At 36.4% G+C, this 19,217-nt stretch overlaps 1 protein-coding gene across 2 annotated transcripts in view; it reads left to right on the top strand.

The window, feature by feature from the left end:
• The window catches only part of SLC16A1 (solute carrier family 16 member 1), a 37,695-nt gene extending 19,049 nt beyond the window's left edge, over positions 1 to 18,646 (top strand). For both annotated transcript variants that reach the window (XM_007429930.4, XM_088128529.1), the window contains exons 2-5: positions 5,571 to 5,821; positions 14,104 to 14,247; positions 15,436 to 16,299; positions 17,697 to 18,646. In XM_007429930.4, the coding sequence (XP_007429992.1) occupies positions 5,605 to 5,821; positions 14,104 to 14,247; positions 15,436 to 16,299; positions 17,697 to 17,968 (1,497 nt within the window). In that variant the 5' untranslated portion in view covers positions 5,571 to 5,604 and the 3' untranslated portion in view covers positions 17,969 to 18,646. The remainder of the gene's footprint in view (positions 1 to 5,570; positions 5,822 to 14,103; positions 14,248 to 15,435; positions 16,300 to 17,696) is intronic.
• Positions 18,647 to 19,217: the final 571 nt, after the last annotated feature.

The raw sequence follows: 19,217 nt of genomic DNA, 5'->3' as shown, positions 1-19,217 counted from the left end.
GGAAACGAACAATGATAATAAAAAAAAGAACTATTGGGTTTCTCTTCTCACCCCTTAGAAGCCAGACTATAAGTTATTATATTTGCCATGCTGCGTGATGTGCTGTACGTATGGGAACCATTCTTGCTTAAATTTAGTTAAATTTCTATTGTGTATATGTACTGTTAGTTTTGCCATTGCTGCGTATTCTCCAAGTTTAAGTTCCCAGTCAGATCTTGTTGGAATTGTGTCTTTCTTCCAAAATCTGTTCTTGTTCTGTAAGCATATATCTCATTAAATTATAATGTTTCTTGTTAATTTTTTCTAAGATTATACCTAGTAGAAAAGTTGTAGTTTGATTTCATTTCCAAGATTTTCTGCATTATACAATGTGTGTCTTTCCAGTACTTTTGGTTTGTTTGTTTTTTTACATGTCCACCACATATGATAGAATGTTTCTTCTCTTTCATGACATTTCCAACATTTGTTGCATCTTAGATATTATTGATGGAGTTGTATATTGTCTGTAAAAAATTTTGTACCAACTTTCCTTTAAGTTATATTTTGGTGTAAATTTTATCAATTTAGTCCATAATTCTTCCCATTGTTGTGTTGTAATTGTTTTTTTGAAGTTTTGCACCTATTTTATTATACAAGTTTTTTGTTTGGTCTGTCTCTGTATCATATCTAAGTATAAGTTTATATATACGCCCTAATAGATGGTGTTGGTTTTATATTAGTGTTTCAAATTCTGTTTTTTTCCTTAATGTTCCTCCTTCCTTCTTGAGATCTGATTTTATCCTTCCTACAATTTGTAAATACATCAGCTATGGTATATTCCAGACTTCACCAAGTAGTTCTTGCTATGTTTTTAGTCTGTTCGTAGAATCTGAGTGAACCATATCTGCATATGTAATTACATTTTTCTTGCTGTAATATCTCTGCCATGAAAAGCATTTGAAGGAGAAGATAGAGGTGAAATTGTTGGGCTTATTATTCCCTTTGTGGAATTCCATACTTTTATCAAACTTACCAAGTTTTTATTCTCCTTTGTATCTCTGTACCATTAATATCTATGAAGTCCATTGGCTAAGCCCGCTCCTTCTAAAATTGCCATTCTGCTATTTGGAGATTTTTATCCACTCTGTTATCCATGACAGGGAACTTGCTTTATAGTACAATCAAAAGTTTGGAAGGGCAAGGCCATCTCTCTCTTTGGAATCCTGTAGAATTTTTTGTTTGACTACATTTTTTTTCAGCTCCATATGAATTTACTGACAGTTTCTTGCCATTCCTGTACGACTCTCTGAAATTCCAGTTGGTGTCATTAGGAATAAATAGTTTATTTGGATAATAGATTCATTTTGATAATTGCTATAGATCCTAACCAAGATAGCTTTGGGATCCTCTACCTTTCAAGGTCTCTTTTAATCTCTTGCCATAATTGAACATAGTTATTTTGATTTTTTTTTTATTGTTTCGTGTCAGGTGCAAACCTAGATATTTTGCTGAGTGATCTGACAGCCAGATTCTTCTTGCAAAAAATTGATTTTATATCGAAAATATTCTCCCTAATTATAAATTGTTTTCATTGACTGTTTTATTGCCTTTTGTGGTTCTGTGATAATTAATACTACATAATCTGTATAGCATTTAAGCTTATATTCCTTTCTGCAAATTTTGAAATCTTTTATTTATCACCTCGGATTTTTTATGCCAGTATTTCTAATGCAAGCAGCTTAATTACTTGATTTAAATCTAATTGGCTGATTTTTTTTTTTAAAAACCCATGCTGTGACAGAGAAGTACATCAATATGTGAAACACAAAGGACTACAAATGTTGCCACAGCGTTACTCCAGAGACTTTGATAAGGGAACTCGATTCAGCAGGCTTTCTTAAAGGCTCCTGATTGATTTATTAACAGCCTCATGAGCTAATCAATTAGGTGGCACAGTGGTGGTCAGGTAGGTAGGTAGCTATACATATTGGCTGATCCTAAGAACAGTTGCTTTTAATTCAATCTCTGAAAGAAGCACATTAGCACATTACCAGTGGGAACAGTGCATGAGAAATGAGAGTATGGGACAGTTCTCTGGTCTTTGCCCAAGCAGAATGAAATATTGAGGCAATACAGCACCCAAAGATAATGTGTTCTCCTTTGGCTCCTCATTCTCTCAGCTGATGTACACCTGTTTCAGTGCATTTTTAATATCACTTCTGTGTGCTATGAAAAAGTTGTGCAGGTGTACCCCGGTATTTTTAATGTGACTAGAAAGACAAAGATAAATGGAATATAGTGGGATGAGGAAGAGATGATGTAAAATTGGTCAATCAGTATTTTCTAGCTGATTATGTCTTTCCCCAGCAGCCATTGTTCAAGAGTACCCTTAACATATTCTTATAGTTCAAAATGTGCCCACCAACTCCAAAAGTCAGTGGACCCCTGAGCCAAGTGTCAAGATAATTAAGGTACACTTACACATGAAAGAAGTGTGGAGTCCTTGGGGTTCTCTGAGCTTGGTTGTTTTCTTGCAAATGTTTCGTTACCCAGCTAGGTAACATCTTCAGTGCTAGAATGGAATGGGATTTGCTCTCTGTTTATATTCAGTGGCATGCCCTGCCTGGGTTGGTGGGGGTGTGGGTTTTGTTTTGTTTTATTCCCCCCCCACCCAGTTCCTTGATTAGGGTATTGTTTACTGCTTGATTGTATGTCTGGTGATAATCTTGATGTTAATCTCTGCTTATCTGAGTGATGATTGCTGGTGAGGAGCTGTTCTGGTCTTTTGTTTTCCTTTTTATTGTCTCTTTTGAATAGTGTGTAGATGTTGTTTGTCTCTCTGTGCCTATTGATGGCTGCTTTGTCTGAATACCAAGCTTCCAGGAATTCCCTCTGGATTTAGCTTAGTCTAAGATGCTGACAGTTTCCCAGTTGAAACTATGGTTAAGTCTGTCCATATGTTGTGAGATTAAGGCGTTTTCATCATTTGTTTACATCTCAGAAACTACCAACAGACTTATTACAGCCACATGGCCTCTCTGTAGCACACAAACCAACTAAAGCCCTCCAAAACATCTTAAGCAAACAAAAAGACCCAGTAGCCCAAGAAGAAAAAACAGGAGTCAGCTACAACATACAGTGTAAGGACTGTAACAACCACTATGTAGGACAGACAGGCAGAAGGCTAGCAAAGCGCATCCATGAACACCAACTAGCAGACAGAAGACACAATGAAAACTCCTTAATCTCACAACACATGAGTAATATCCATCACTTGTCACAGAACTATAAAATTCTGCTTTGTGGTTTTAGTGCTGAAGCTTTGGAAAGGAATGTAGCTATCAATGTATTACTATAGTGAGAACTTTGGATTGTATTTTACAGTTTCATTTGTTGATAATACAATTTTGGTCTGAAGTTAGAACAGTTATGGCGGATATATTTTGAGCCTATAGATTTCTTTTTTAGCTTCCAGTTCCATTAACATTTGACTCTGTTTTGTTTTTTCTTTTCTTTTCAAAAATAGGATTTTTGTCTAAGTTTATTATGGAATCAGTGTTTCTCTTATATTGCAAGATAGAGCAACTATATATTATCATAATTGACTAAGTATTTGGGGATCATTGCCTTAAATTGATTTTATCCCCCAAGCTATGAGTACTTATTACTATATTTGAAGTATATATTATATAACAAAGTGCTAGTAGTGAGAAATCAATGAATCCTCTCAGTGCATCTCCAAATTGCCAGTTTTTTCAGAGGGGCATCTGCTTCATGAGATGCATTCCAGGCAAACGGATTTGAATTTCTCATGAAGTATGTGAAAGGCATGTAGATACTTATCAGAACTTTCCACTATTAGCATTCACTGCTAAGCTTAGATAGATTTACTGACCTTCAGTGCCCTTTCAAGAATAACTTTGGAGGATATGGTATTGGAACATTACCATATGATGTTCCTGCCTGTCCTCTCATGTTCAGGCACTTTTAAGCATTCATCAACCTTACGTTTAGGGGGAAAAATTCAGCAGAGTACAAAATGTATTTATTTATATAAAATCAGTGTCCTCTGAGCTGATAATGAGATCTTTTTCTTGTAACATATTTATGTAAATTCGAAGTTAAGTATGATAGCCATTAAACATAGTAAAATCTGACAACTGACTAAGTATATGCTCTGAAAAACCAGTCTGCTACTATTCATGCATTTGGAAAAAAAGCTCTGTACAATTCCATAAATGTACAGAACAACTGGAATCTAATGTAAAATAGTTCCTCTTACCCCAACAGGAATTGTGTGCAATACAGCCAAGGAGCTGTTGGCAATATATGTCCATCAAATCTCTGTGGTGTTTTAGAAAATCAGGTGGCATCAGGGATTCTTGGGACTAATGGTGAACTAGCTGAAAATACATTTTAAGAAACAAAAGAAAAGGTGGTTCTAGAGCAGCTATTAAGTAATTGCCTGGAGAAGTAGAAGACAATAGAATAAATGTGCAGCAAACCCCATACTCACTTGCACTGATGATGTTACCTAGATGGATGATGAAACACTTGCAAGCAAACAGCCATTCTCAGAGAGCACCGAGAACTCCACAATTCAACCCTGAGCTGAAAATATTCTCTTCTGTTGGAACAACAGAATAAGAAAAGGCAGCAAAGAATCAGCAAGAAAAGGGATGTGTTTGAGAGAAAAAGTTTAATGCTGTTTGCTTCTATTTTTGATGTTTGACTTATTAAGGCTATGGATACTTACAGGCATGATTAAAAAATAATTTAAATTTTCAGGGTCTGGTTTATTCCCCATATTCTTCCTTTTTCCCTGGGACTAAGGGACAATGCTTACAGAAACATTGGCATGCTCCAGACAAAGGCTTCTTAATGTTCACAATCAGAAACATTAAGGATTTTCTGTTTGTCAAATATAATCAGACCAGTGAGTAATCTACAACATATTTTGCAGAAGAAACTGTGTATTATGGAATGGGTGGTTTGATGTGCATACCAATGGTAGTTGAAGAGATAGGGGTGATTTGAATTGACATGTAACTTTGAATCATGGGTGCCTGAAAAAGAAACATAAAAATGATTAAGGTTACAGTATAAATTAATCTGCCTGAAATATAACAGAGTTTCTTTTTAAATTTGGCATTGGGTACAGATTAAGTTGTTCAATTATCCTTGGCATTTTAAAGATACACAGTATTTCAACAGGGTTTATTTTCTGAACCTAGACTATGCTGTTGATGGAAACAGACCAAGTTCAAACTATAAAGTAATTTGTTTTCACAAGCTAGTTAAGATTAACCTAAGATTAGTTTAGAGTTGGGACAACACTTAATATCCTTAACTGCCTCAACAGAGGAGGGAGGTGAAATTTATAAGCCGAGGAGGAGTTAATCTTACTTGCTCTTTATATCTAAGTCTTATATTAACTTTATATCCCAGTCTTGCCTAAAACTTGGTGATTCCGTATATAGTCTTAACGGCACTAGAGACAAAATTTAACAATGTTCAGAGAGGCTGTTCTTTCTGAGTGCTTACTGAAATATTTGCTGAAGGAAACACTAACTGTCATGTTTTCTTTACAGATCTTTTAGTACCTGTTGAATTACTTCAGTCAAGATGCCACCAGCAATTGGAGGCCCAGTAGGATACACTCCACCTGAAGGAGGATGGGGTTGGGCTGTGGTTGTTGGTGCCTTTATCTCTATTGGTTTTTCATATGCATTCCCCAAATCCATTACAGTATTCTTTAAGGAGATCGAAATCATCTTTGAAGCATCAAGCAGCAAAGTTTCCTGGATCTCCTCTATTATGTTGGCAGTTATGTATGCAGGAGGTAAGTTTGCAAACTAAATAAATGACACTTTTACTGTGCAGCTGTCTCAATAATAATGTCATGCTTTAGTTGGAGAAAAAGGTATTAATAGATCTGTAGGTAAATTTGAATATTACTACAGTACCCAAAGTAGGGAAAAATAGGCCAATCTGTTTAGTTTCTTTGCAGCTATGTAAATAATTCCTTTCCAAGGAATTAATATTTGAATGATTCTTAAGTTGTAGTTTCCACATCAGGGCTGTACAGCTTGTCAAGGGGAAAGGGCCACATTGATAAATTAAAAGTCCTTGTGGGCCACAAAGAAACAAGTACCAATCAGCTTTTCCATGGCTAGCAGAGCAGAAGAAGCGCTGAAACTTGTGATGGTGGCTCTAAATTTACTACTTTTTAAAAAAACATCAGTGGACCGTACAAGGCTGCTTGGCGGGCTGCATGTTGTGCGGGCCTGCTCTACAGTGTGCCTCTTTGACATTATCTTCCAGAAGACCGATCTTAAGTACTTAAAGTAAGTGTATGACTTGCTTCAATAAGAAAATAAATGCTAAGCCTTGCAAATTACAGGCAAACACATAGCAAATAAAGATGTGAGCTGAAATAATTTTTTTTAAAATTACAGCACTAGGAAATATGGTCTGTGTAGTCATCACTTTGTGTACTTATTTTCACCCTGCTTTTTTTTGTAACTAGAATAGAAGTATATGTTATCAACATCCTCATTTTTGTTAATATGTGTTCTGTAACTTCTGAATATAGGTATACTTTTAAAAACTTTCCTTATATTTTAATGCAAGAATCCATTAAGGTTACTTAAAATTAAAGCTATATTTGTGATAATGTTTAATGTGTGTAGAGCTCAAGACCAATGAGAAATTAATAGTAAAGATTTATTCAAGAGTTAAAGGAAATTGAGGATGTACAAAACATCATGCTCTGGATATGGAATGTTCCATTTTTCTCCTTGCACATGCTCTGTCAGGGCTGGAATACCACAAACTTCTTCCTGCCTCAGAAGTTTACTTCCAAGCAAGTATGAACTGGGAGAATTTTGGAATTCTAAGTTCTAGAAAATTTTGACTGAGATGTGATGTTTTGCATATACATGAAAGAAATTACTTTGTAGAATGAAGAAATGGAGACGCAAATAGGGATTTCTGATTTGGAGATGTTGCATAAGGTTTTAGTTTACTATAGGCTATCATTCTTGCTCTCCTGAGAAATTTATACATGGGGTGTTTACTGGGTTTAACATTAAATAAATGTAGACTACTTTGGGAGGCTTTGCTTAGAAAAGCAAGGGTATGATTTCTTTCATTTAAATTTGAAAAATGAAGAAATTATGTTTGAAAATCTGTAAATCATTTACCTTACATAGTATATGAAAATATACCAGCGCTATTATGATCAGGATATTATTTAAACTATACTGTTTAATAATTTACACTGTATGGTTTGGGGTACTTAATATTGCAGTAATAAAATACAGCTTATTAATCCTCAAAACTATTGCTCATAGAAGTCTTAATCATGGCAAATTAGCAATAAGTCTGATGCATTACAAGAAATAGGGAAAATGTTTCAAAGCTTATGAGTAGCAGATCATTAAATCCACATTTATACATTTATTTTTACAAATTTTTGTGTGCTATTTACTTCACAGAACTTGAGGCAGTTTACATAGCATGAAAAACATAAGTAGACATAACCTCTTCATGCTTTCAAAACAGGCCTGAATGCTTGTGGCTTCACTACTGCTGAAGTATGGTGGTTGAACAGTCAGCCTTGGCTTTGCATGTATACCTAAAAAGCAAGTAGCTCTGCTGCACTGCATATGAGATTTTTCTTTGGAAGAGAACAGTCTTTGTCCTTATTTGGGTAGTGAAGCAATCAGCACATTTTCTTTGCCCTTATTCGGCTAGTGAGGCAACAAGCACGTGAACTTTAACAGTCTTGCCATTGTTTACTTTTAATAGTTTAGAAAATTCATTCCATAAAATAATCAGTTGCACAAGACAGATACAATCAGTAATGTAAAAAAATAAATAGCCAACAGTGCTAATTTTTCCTTAGACTGAAAAACCTGTGTTGCTTTATTAATAAACTCTTTTTTCCAGAAAATATCTATAAAACTTTGTCTTAATAATTGATTCAGTACTGATCCATTATTGGTAGCTCCTGTGAAAATAATAAGGATCTCCAATTTTGAGCAGCTCCTGGGTACCTTTGGGTGCCATTGGTGGGGCTTCCCTGGTCAAATTTTGCAAGAAAAATAAAGTGACCAACAATGCCTAGTTATCCAGGTTAAAGGGACATAATAGGGCTGAAAACCAATGAGTATTGACAAACGTGGCTATCTGTTAACAGAGTCAGTATTCAGGACATGTCTTTCTAGTTGCATTTAAACAGGCTCTAGAGTTTGTAGAATGTTTTTCTAGGTTGGCCTTCCTTTAATCACTATTTATTTTAGATTTAAGCTCTTTCTGTAATGAAGTATTTTAAATATTAAACGTAAATCAACCCCAAACATTTGGATGGTAATTAAAGGACTATACATCTTGTACATAAAAGAGTTAGAGTAGAGTTGATTTAAGCCTTTATTATGTCTATTGTCTGGCTTTGAATTGAATAACACTAAAACAACCCCATTTTGTTTATAGTGCATTGTAGTTAGCTTGTAACTATTTTATTCATCTTTAACCACAGTTAAACTGTACATCATTCATCACTCACAGTTGTTTTGTAACAAGAAGCCTCTGTACACAACTACTTCAGTATCTACAGTCATGTGAAAAAGAAACTACACCCTCTTTGAATTCTATGGTTTTACGTATCAGGACATAATAAACATCATCTGGTCCTTAGCAGTTCTCAAAAGTAGGTAAATACAACCTCAGATGAACAACAACACATGACATATTACACTATGTCATTATTTATTTTACAAAAAGAAAGCCAAAACGGAGAAGCCGTGTGTGAAAAACTAAGTACACCCTTACTGCTCCCATAGGTATGAAGAGGGTAAGTAGCAGCCAGGTGCTGCTAATCAAATGCCCTTGATCAATTGATCATCAGCAAGTGTGACTACCTCTGTAACAGCCAAAGTTTTAGGAGTTTGCTGGTCTTGAGCATTGAGGTGTATGTTAACACAATGCCAAAGAGTAAAGACATCAGCAATGATCTTAGAGAAGTAATTGTTGCTGCCCATCAATCTGGGAAGGGTTATAAGGCCATTTCCAAACAATTTAAAGTCCATCATTCTACAGTGAAGAAGATTATTCACAAGTGGAAAACATTTAAGGCAGTTGCCAGTCTTCCCAGGAGTGGATGTCCCAGCAAATTCACCCCAATGTCAAACCGTGCAATGCTCAGAGAAATTGCAAAAAATCCAAGAGTTACAATTCAGACTCTACAGGCCTCAGTTAGCATGTTAAATGTTAAAGTTCATGACAGTACAATTAGAACAAGACTGAACAAGTATGGTTTATTTGGAAGGGTTGCCAGGAGAAAGCCTGTTCTCTAAAAAGAACATGGCAGCACAGCTTAGGTTTGCAAAGTTGCATCTGAACAAATCACAAGACTTCTGGAACGCTGTCCTTTGGACGGACGAGACCAAAGTGGAGATGTTTGGCCATAATGCACAGCACCATGTTTTGGCGAAAACCAAACACAGCATATCTGCACAAACATCTCATACCACCTGTCAAGCATGGTGGTGGAGGAGTGATGATTTGGGCTTGTTTTGCAGCCACAGGACCTGGGCACCTTGCATGCATTGAGCTGACCATGAACTCCTGTATACCAAAGTATTCTAGAGTCAAATGTGAGGCCATCTGTCCGACAGCTAAAGCTTGGCCAACATTGGGTCATGCCACAGGACAATGATCCCAAGCACACCAGCAAATCTACAACAGAATGGCTGAAAAAGAAAAGAATCAAGGTGTTGCAATGGCCCAGTCAAAGTCCAGACCTCAACCCGATTGAAATGCTGTGGTGGGACCTCAAGAAAGCTGTGAATAAACAAATGCCCGCAAACTTCAATGAACTGAAGCAATGTTGTAAAGAAGAGTGGGCCAAAATTCCTCCACAACGATGTGAAAGACTGATAAAGTCATACAGAAAACGATTACTTCAAGTTATTGCTGCTAAAGGTGGTTCTACAAGCTATTGAATCATAAGGGGTACTTAGTTTTTCACACATGGCTTCTCCATTTTGGCTTTCTTTTTGTAAAATAAATGATGGCATGGTGTAATATGTCATGTGTTGTTCATCTGAGGTTTTACCTACTTTTGAGAACTGCTAAGGACTAGATGATTTTTATTATGTCTTGATACCTAAAACCATAGAACTCAAAGAGGGTGTACTTTCTTTTTCACACAACTATAAGTTCATTGACCAAACTAAACTATATTTGTTTTTGGCTAAGCATTACATGCAAATAGGGTGGGGTTCATCATGGATTGTTTTAGGATAATACACATTTTGAAAACAAGATTTGTCTTACTGATTGCGACTGTAGGTTATCATGATGTGTTGATGAGAATGCTTAATTTAATGCTTAATTCTGCTCTTGTCTGGTGCTTCACCCAAGCATCACTAATCCAGAGTGCAAGGCAAGGGCTGCCAAAGATGGAGGGGAGAACAGTAATCAGTAATAATAATTACTTTTCTTGTCCTCAAGATTAATTATGACTTGATTCTGGCTTTTTCAATAAATCATGGTTAAGATAAACTATATGTTTAGAATACACAGATGCAGGTTGGTTGCTGTAGGAAAAATCAGCTGTGTTAGTGTACTGCAAGTGGTTCATTTTCATCTACCAATTCTGCTTTATGCAGTTGGTTTATTGGATGCTGATATGATGTAAGCCTACAGTATTTGACTGATGTTCATAGAGTTTGGGTTACGTTATTTGCTTTTACTTAATTATATTCTAATTGAATACAGTTGGTGCTATTATAATAAATAACCAAATAGGCTTTGCATTTGAGATAAAAAGGAGGTCACAAAATATTTGCTGTTATTATTACAGTTCTATCCGGTGGTGTGCTAGAGCTGGCTTGTACTGGCTAGCAAGAGCTGATTGTTAAATTTTCCAGTATTTTGCGAGCCATTTGAGAGCAGAGCTGAGCCCTGATATCTACCCTGCTAATCAGCTGTTCTGTGGCTAGCAGTGTGGTGGTGCAGTGGAGCTGGGAGAGCTGTTTTTTAAACATTTACCAGCAAAGCACTGGTTATATTCCATCTTTCCTCTGGGAGCTCAAGTATTATACATTGGGGGAGGGGCATCTCTCCATGTTACCCGGGTAAGAACCTTAAGAGGAAACTGTGGAGTCCATTTTGGACCAGCTTAAGTTTCTGGATGATCTTCAAGGACAGTCCCATGTAAAACAAGTTGAAATAATCTAAGTAATACAAAACAATTACATAAGTGACTGTTCTCTTTGCATCCAGTTTCAGATAAGGCCACAAGTTTTGTTCTTAAGAGGGTATTTGAATCTAGGTCTTCCCAGATCCAGTTAAATGTATTCACTACTGTGTACTACACTGGCTGTCAGAATGGAGAGTAACAATGTAGCTTTTATATGTAAAGAAAATGGGCAGTAAATTCATCTACAGTATTATTTTGTTTTTCACTGTAATACGGCAGTTGCCAGGAATCAACACTGATTCGAAGGCACAAATACATATGTGTGTGTGTCTGTGTAGACACCTTAGTACTCGGGTGAGTGTGGAACCTCCAGAGTAGGAAAGCTTCCATCCAGCTTGTTAAAACAAGTTCAACTCAGCTCTAAATGTAAATTTAGAATATCATGCTTAAAATCATAAATATTCTTGCTGTAGTTTAAAGTGCTGGTTCCAACCTATAAAGCCTTTCATGGCACATGGCTAGATTATTTGTGGGAACACCTGTCTCTGATTATTTTTGCTTGTCTTGGAATATCCAGCATGTTCCATGTACCTCTATTAACAGTGCCATCTTATGGAAGCCAGGAATGTATCTTTTTTGTCGCAGTGCCTGTTCCATGGAATACCATACTCTCCCAAGGTTCATATGGTCCTAGTCCTGTTGGCCTTCTGCAATATATTGGAAACCTGGCCCAAGGATTGTGCCAGGGGGTTAGTTGAGGCCATTTTTGTAATGGTTTAGGAGAATGATTGTGGCCTCAAATGTATTATTTTTATTTTTGTTTTGGTTATTTTTTTACTTATCTGTTTTAACTCAATGTTGGTGGCCCAGAGTTAGAGTTTTGAGTTAGGTGGCCATATATATTCATCAATAAATAGATCCTGCCATTATTAAAAGCTTTAGGAACCATAACTGATAATAGCTGGTATGTTAAAACAATCCAATTGTTAAGCAGTTGGCCGCTACCCATCCCCTTATTGTTGGTGATACAAATTAAATGTAACTTTTGTTCATTTGGAGGGTGTGTGTGTGTGTGTGAGAGAGAGAGACTCCAAATTACGAGGATCCACCTTCCCTACGTGCTATCCTAGTGGACTAATATAGCTATTCCTCTGGAAGCTAAATTGTGTGCTATTTTGCATATGTGGATCAATCATTAAAAAAACAGGAGTAGCAACAAAGCAAATAAGGTGTGTGTGCTAAACCTGGTTATACAAATTATGCCAAAACATAAGCATTCACAATATCTTAAATAATTTATAAACAGTCATATACTTTTATAAATATGACTGTTTATAAATTATTTACAAAATTTTTGTAAATTTCTTTAAAAAATTAATATTGACTTCAAATGTACTAGGAGGAATTTAGAAAATATCTGAAAACCAGGTATATGTATAGAAATAATCAAGGAACTTTTAATTAATGATTAAATAATAAAATTCTCATACAAAGCTTCAAGAGGCTATCTGTCAGCGATAAAAATAAGGTTTTTTTGGATCCATAATGGTAATCTTTGGTGACTGATCTAAAGTCTTTCTTAAGAAAATACCATCTTAATAATGCATAACTCAATTATTAGAAGTCTTTTAAATTACATTTTTTCAGAGAAAGTTGGTTTCATTATACTAATCAATAGAAACGAAAACATGTATTTCCCATATAGTTCTTTGCTGTAGACTACATTTTAGCTGTCTACCAAGCTTAGATGTTCTTGGGTTAGAAACCAATCCAAAAATCATTTAAGCTCTTGATTTAAAAATACTTCAACATTTTTAAAAGGTGAAATCAAGGCCTTATAGAGTGAACTTTTCACTAGGTTGCCAGCTAGTTACCGTATATGTATCTTATGGGTAACTATTTAGAGCAGTGGTTTGAATTGTAATGCCAGCTTAACAAAATATTTGTTTTGCTGAAGTTGATCTAACTTGGATTTCAGATGGGAAAAACAATTATGGAACATGTTGTATCTATACTACTATATTTAGCAGATCAGATGAATCTTTATTGCAATATAATGGAAACTGAATAAATCTTTAAGCAGAAAGGACTTTAAAAAGCAAGGGCATGTAGTTCTTCAGGGAGAATGTAGGATGTTTCACTTTGCCTGCTGACACACCACTAAACCAAATCCAGGTTAACAAAATATAATTGGTCATTTGCAGGAAGTAGTGATAGATGAATGAATAGTTTAAATTGGACTAGTTAAAAATAATAATAATAATAAAAAACCTTTTGACTGTGTTTTTGGCTTGTACATTTCCATCTGATTTTTTCCCTGTCTTTTGGTATGCACTTATCCATAGTTATATTAACACAGTAGTGCATATTCACTGTACAGTTGATGAAACATACTTTAGGCTATAATTAGAATACAGTGGACATTCATTTCTGCAGTTGGTATCAGTGAGGTAGTAGCAATTGATTAAGAGTAGCTTTGATGCTGGAATGTTCTTTTTCATTTTATTCATCTCTCAGTTGTAATTACCTCTTCTAGGAGAGTTAACAAAGATACAGATGCTTTACCAAAATGTAAACAAAAATGTACCAAAATATTTAAATAGAAGGAAACCATAATCATTTACAACTAGCCCCCACCCTGCCCACACCCAGACCTAATCAAATGCATTCTTAGCTTCTCTGTAGGTCAGACCATCCACTTTTTTTGTTCAGACTATCCAGAACACAAGCCATGATATTCTCTCAGGAGCAACTTTTGGAGGCTTGTAATGGGAACATCTAGTTTTGTAGTGTTTAAACCAACTCTCTGTTTCTTATATGATATTCAAAGTCTTCAGAAATCTATGCTTTATTCCAAAGATCAGGAAATATATTGATGGAATTTCATGTTTGAATAATTTAATTATTTCTTCTAGGCCCAATCAGCAGCATCCTGGTGAACAAATATGGCAGCCGGCCAGTCATGATTGCAGGGGGCTGCCTGTCAGGGTGTGGTCTGATTGCTGCCTCCTTCTGTAATACTGTAGAAGAGTTGTACTTCTGTGTTGGTGTTGTGGGCGGTAAGTGACACACCTATATAAATGTAGATGTATAAATGTAGATACATGTAATTGTATAATTTTGAGAGAGCAGGAATCTAACTCTCTATTGAAGAAAACTAATCTAGATTATTGTTAAGTAAAGGCCTGTACTTCATTTCCAGGATGACTAATCTCTTGAGCTAGATTTTTTTCCATGGCTACTTTTTTCCAGAGAGGGAGTTTTTTCCATTCTAAATAGGATGTAGGCCATTTGAACATTAGTCAAAAGAGAATTCAGAATATCTCCCATTCCATTTAAACAACAGCTTGGGAACCAATAGATTATCTCAGGGATATTTCAGACCTTTTTTTTTTTTTTTTGCCCATGCAGTTTCTGAATACAAACAGGTGATGGCATTTCTCTGTGATGTCTCTCCTATAACTGCCTGGAGAAATTTGTTGTCTCTATGGTATCTCCATATTTGCCCATGGTTGTTTGCTTGCTTATTTGTATATTTATTTATTTGCTGTTGTGCACTTCAAACTTTCTGGCTTTGAGGTGGTTTTTATAACTGCTCTTTCAAAAAAAACATTTTTTTTACTTTATATTTAATGTTGCTGACTTTTTAAATATAAAATATACTTGTGCAGAATCCAGCAATTGGAGAAGGGAATGTTCTGGAGAACTTGCCATTCTGGAGGGAATGGATTCAGTGGTTGCTAGAAGTAAATTCCCCAGCTGGGAAGGAGTTTGAGGTGTCCCTGAGCCTAGTATTCCAGAATGCCTTGTCCTCTGGTCCAGGAAATTTATTTCCAGAAACCACCAAACCACCCTGGAACAGCATAGTCCAATTGACTTCAGCACAGTTAATGTGGGAGCACTTCATTCCAGAATTCTCTGAAATGTTTTGTTCCCAAATCATTGAATTTTGTACATTCATACTTGAAAACAAAGGATTTGTTAGTATAAGGATTTGTCAGATATCACTGAACTATCACTAAGTATTTAGTGTTGTGTTTTGCATTCTATATCCTGAAGTCTTTTAAATGTGTTAAGGGAGCGGTACTATTTCCTAAAACCCCAGCTAACAATTTAAGATGATGGATATAGTGTGCATGCCACAGTATCAGTAAGAACATAAACTGATTCTAGAATACAGGATTTGTAGAGCTGTGTTTGTATGTGTTTATCTTAATAATTTAATGTAAATGTATTTCTATCCCCAGGTCTGGGACTTGCATTTAATTTAAACCCAGCCTTGACCATGATTGGCAAGTACTTCTATAAGAAGCGTCCTTTGGCTAATGGATTGGCCATGGCAGGTAGCCCTGTATTCCTGTCTACGCTGGCTCCTCTGAACCAATATTTCTACAGCATTTTTGGGTGGAGAGGGAGCTTTTTAATTCTTGGAGGCCTCTTGTTGAACTGCTGCGTGGCTGGGTCGCTGATGAGACCAATAGGACCTAAGCCTGATCAGCTGAAGAAAGAAATTGATAAGGAAGCATTGCAGGAGGTTGGCAAAGTGACAAGAAAAGAAGCAGGAGATGTCAATACAGACCTTATTGCTGGGAAAAATAAAAAGCAGAAGACTACAGCCTTCCAAACTATTAACAAATTTTTGGACTTGTCCCTCTTCACACATCGTGGCTTCTTGCTTTACCTGTTTGGCAATGTGTTCATGTTTTTTGGACTGTTTACACCATTAGTTTTTCTCAGCAACTATGGAAAGAGCAAGGATTTCTCTAAAGAATCTTCAGCTTTCCTGTTATCTATTCTGGCCTTTGTAGATATGTTTGCCAGACCATCTATGGGTTTGGTAGCAAACACCAAGTGGATTAGGCCTAGAGTCCAGTATTTTTTTGCTGTGTCTGTTATCTACAATGGAGTATGCCATCTTTTGGCTCCTTTATCTACTACCTATGCTGGCTTTTGTATCTATGCTGGCTTTTTTGGATTTGCTTTTGGCTGGCTGAGCTCTGTCTTGTTTGAAACACTGATGGACTTAGTTGGGGCTCAGCGATTCTCCAGTGCTGTTGGTTTGGTGACTATTGTGGAATGTTGCCCAGTCCTTTTGGGACCTCCTCTTTTGGGTAAAACACTTATTTCACCTTTGGGATGGGGAGGGGAGAGAGACTGTATTAGCACTTTGATGACCTGCAGGTCTGACCTAAGATAAGTAGGGGAAAGATAATTTGTGCTGTAAACAAAAGTATTAGGATTCAGCTTATAATTATGCCTTATACTAGGGGTTCTTAAACTGTGGGTCATGAGCCTCTGGACCAAATCTGAGGGTAGTTGCAGCTACCTAACATGTTTTATCCTTTTTCAGCTCTTGGCCAATGGCTGGCCCTTATGTCTGCATAGATGATACTGAGTTACAACAGCAGCTACAGCTCTGTACCTTTCTCCTCAACTGAGCTGGGCTAAAAATGACTTTGCCAAATTTGCCCTTTAACTATATAATATTGGCAGGGAGACTGAGCCTGCCTTGGCCCTGGGTACACATTTCCCCACCTACAGACCACCTTCACTGCTTTGATGGGCACATTCTGAACACTACTGCAGGATTTGATAGGCTCAGTGGTAAAAGGTAAACCTAAGAGAAAAGGGTTGTTTCTAAATGGAAAGGTGTCAAGGTTAAGGCTAGAACAAAGTCCGATTTTTAAAGTAATTCCCTGCCGTTCATACCAACACATTTCTGAAGAGAAGGATAATTAATATTTACATTACCGTTCTTTGGATTCCTTCCAGTATTGCACTAGTAAAAATATTACATATATTTGTGTCTCTAGAAATACTTTCGCCCATTGCTGTTGGCCTGTTCCTGCCCTGATACTTTTACAGTCGTGTCCCTTATGGACAGCCATTATTTTCTTCCATCTCCCCTGCCCCTCAGGCATTGGGATCCTGGCCTTGCCTTTTTTGGAGTTTGAATTCTGTCAGTGTGTCACATGCACAGAGTTACTGGGAAGGAAGACATTTCCAGGACTAGTTTCAGTTGGAGTTGGCAACTCTAGGTTGACATGTATGGAAGGTGGACATAGAACAGATTTCCTGCCAATTCTGTTTTGAGAAGGATGGTCTTAAATTTACTAAAGCTGTGCCAATTGGCGACTTTCAGTGGCATCTAGTATATTGGTAAGCTTTGTTCATGAGGGTAGGGAATGTCACACAAATTCACCACAGTGTTTGAGAACCCACACATTATACAGCTGATGGAACAATCATGCCATTGATCCATAATACACTTCCCATAGTCCTCTGTGGACATCCCAAAATGAACTACTAGCTTGACTCTGTATAACTTCTATAAACCCAGATAATAGATTCTCAGTTATCTAGAAACAGCCTGATAATGAGAGGAAATAATTACTACATTCTTTAGCATTAAAGTTAATACCTGCATGTGTGACCATTAATTATTCTGTATTATTTCAGAACAGACACTCTTATAATGTATTACCCACCCTCTGTTTTTGCCTTTTAGGTAAACTCAATGATGCATATGATGACTACAAATACACTTACTGGGCATGTGGCATCATCCTTATTTTCTCTGGGATCTTCCTATTTATTGGAATGGGCATCAATTACCGGCTGGTGGCAAAAGAGCAGAAGGCAGAGGATAAGCAGAGTGCTGAAGGAAAAGAAGAAGAAACCAACATTGATGAAGCTGAAAAACAAAAGGAGTCCAATGAAGTAGTTAATCTACCTCCAAAAACCACAGGAGATGATATAAAAGAAGACAGTCGTGTGTGAGATTGGTCTTTTAAATCTAGGAGGGTATTGTAATAATTAAAAATACTGACGTGTGGAGGAACTGCTGGTCTTAATGAACAGTGGTGAGAATTATATAAATCAGGCTTTTTAAAAATACAAAACCTGAAACTGCAGATAGTATTTTTATCAGCACCTGACGAGTAACATGTCAGTGGGCAGTGCTAGCATTTTAGTAGGTTGGGGGTGGGGGGAGGAGGGAAAAATGTATACTCTGCTTCTTTTTTTTTTTTTTTTACAGTAATGTGAATGTACTAATATGTGCCTTAGAGCTTCCACATCTAGGCTATTTTAGCAAAGCCTTAACACTGTTCTGTAAATTGTTTTGGCTCCTTTTTTGGGGGGGGGGGTGTCTATCAAGGCAATATTCATAAAAGATATCTGACTTGCTTTATTAGTAGGGTTTACAGTTAAGTGTTAAACAAAAACTACTTCATATGCTCCTAAAACTGCTTACTGCCAGTTTCATGGTAGGTGTACAAATATCTTGGGCACAGAAATGAAGAAAAGGTTGGCGGATCTTTTTTTAAAAGATAGTGTTGCAGACCTAATGTATTCGAATACCGGATTCAAGCTACCTTGGTTGTGATTCTGATAACTCTTAAAAACTTACCCAACTTGCTGTTGGGCTTGTTTGAATAAAATATGTGAATATTTTCATACTGTCTTCACTTGATTTTCTCTGGAGAAGAACTTGTTTTCTAATTAGCATTACTTTTTTTGTTTGATTTGCTTTGAAAAAGTACCATTACTCTGAAATGAAACCAGGATTGGTACAAGAGGATAGCGCATGGATTCATCAGTTATTGAACAAAGCTAAAGATACAGTATTTTCATTATCTGTTTAAGCTTTGAAATAAGAGATGCTATAGATATGGCCAAACATGCTTACTTAGAAGTAAGCCTCACTGAAATCAGTGGTGCTTACATTTAAGTAATGACATGTGTTTGCACTGTTATCATGTACATTGATATTGACATCTAGCTTTCACTTACCAGTTATGCTACTCCCAAGGGGATATATTTTTGTTTCATGTTGTGGCTTTTTTAAAAAAAATACTACTCAGTTTAAGGAGGAAAAATATTTATCCTTATTTTGTATAGTATAAGTACCCAGAGAATACTGTCTTAACACCAGCTTTTGTGCCAGAACAGATAACATCTTACCAAGCTGTGCTCAGAATAGAATAGTTGACAAGCAGCATGGAAACTCTAAACTGGAACAGAGACT

This window comes from Python bivittatus, unplaced genomic scaffold (assembly GCF_059951505.1).
Source record: "Python bivittatus isolate LINGU-HERP-01145 unplaced genomic scaffold, Pbiv_v1 ctg000700_np1212, whole genome shotgun sequence".
NCBI lineage: Eukaryota > Metazoa > Chordata > Lepidosauria > Squamata > Pythonidae > Python > Python bivittatus.
Note: the sequence above shows the minus strand (reverse complement) of the source record. Positions and strands in the feature narration are given on the sequence as shown.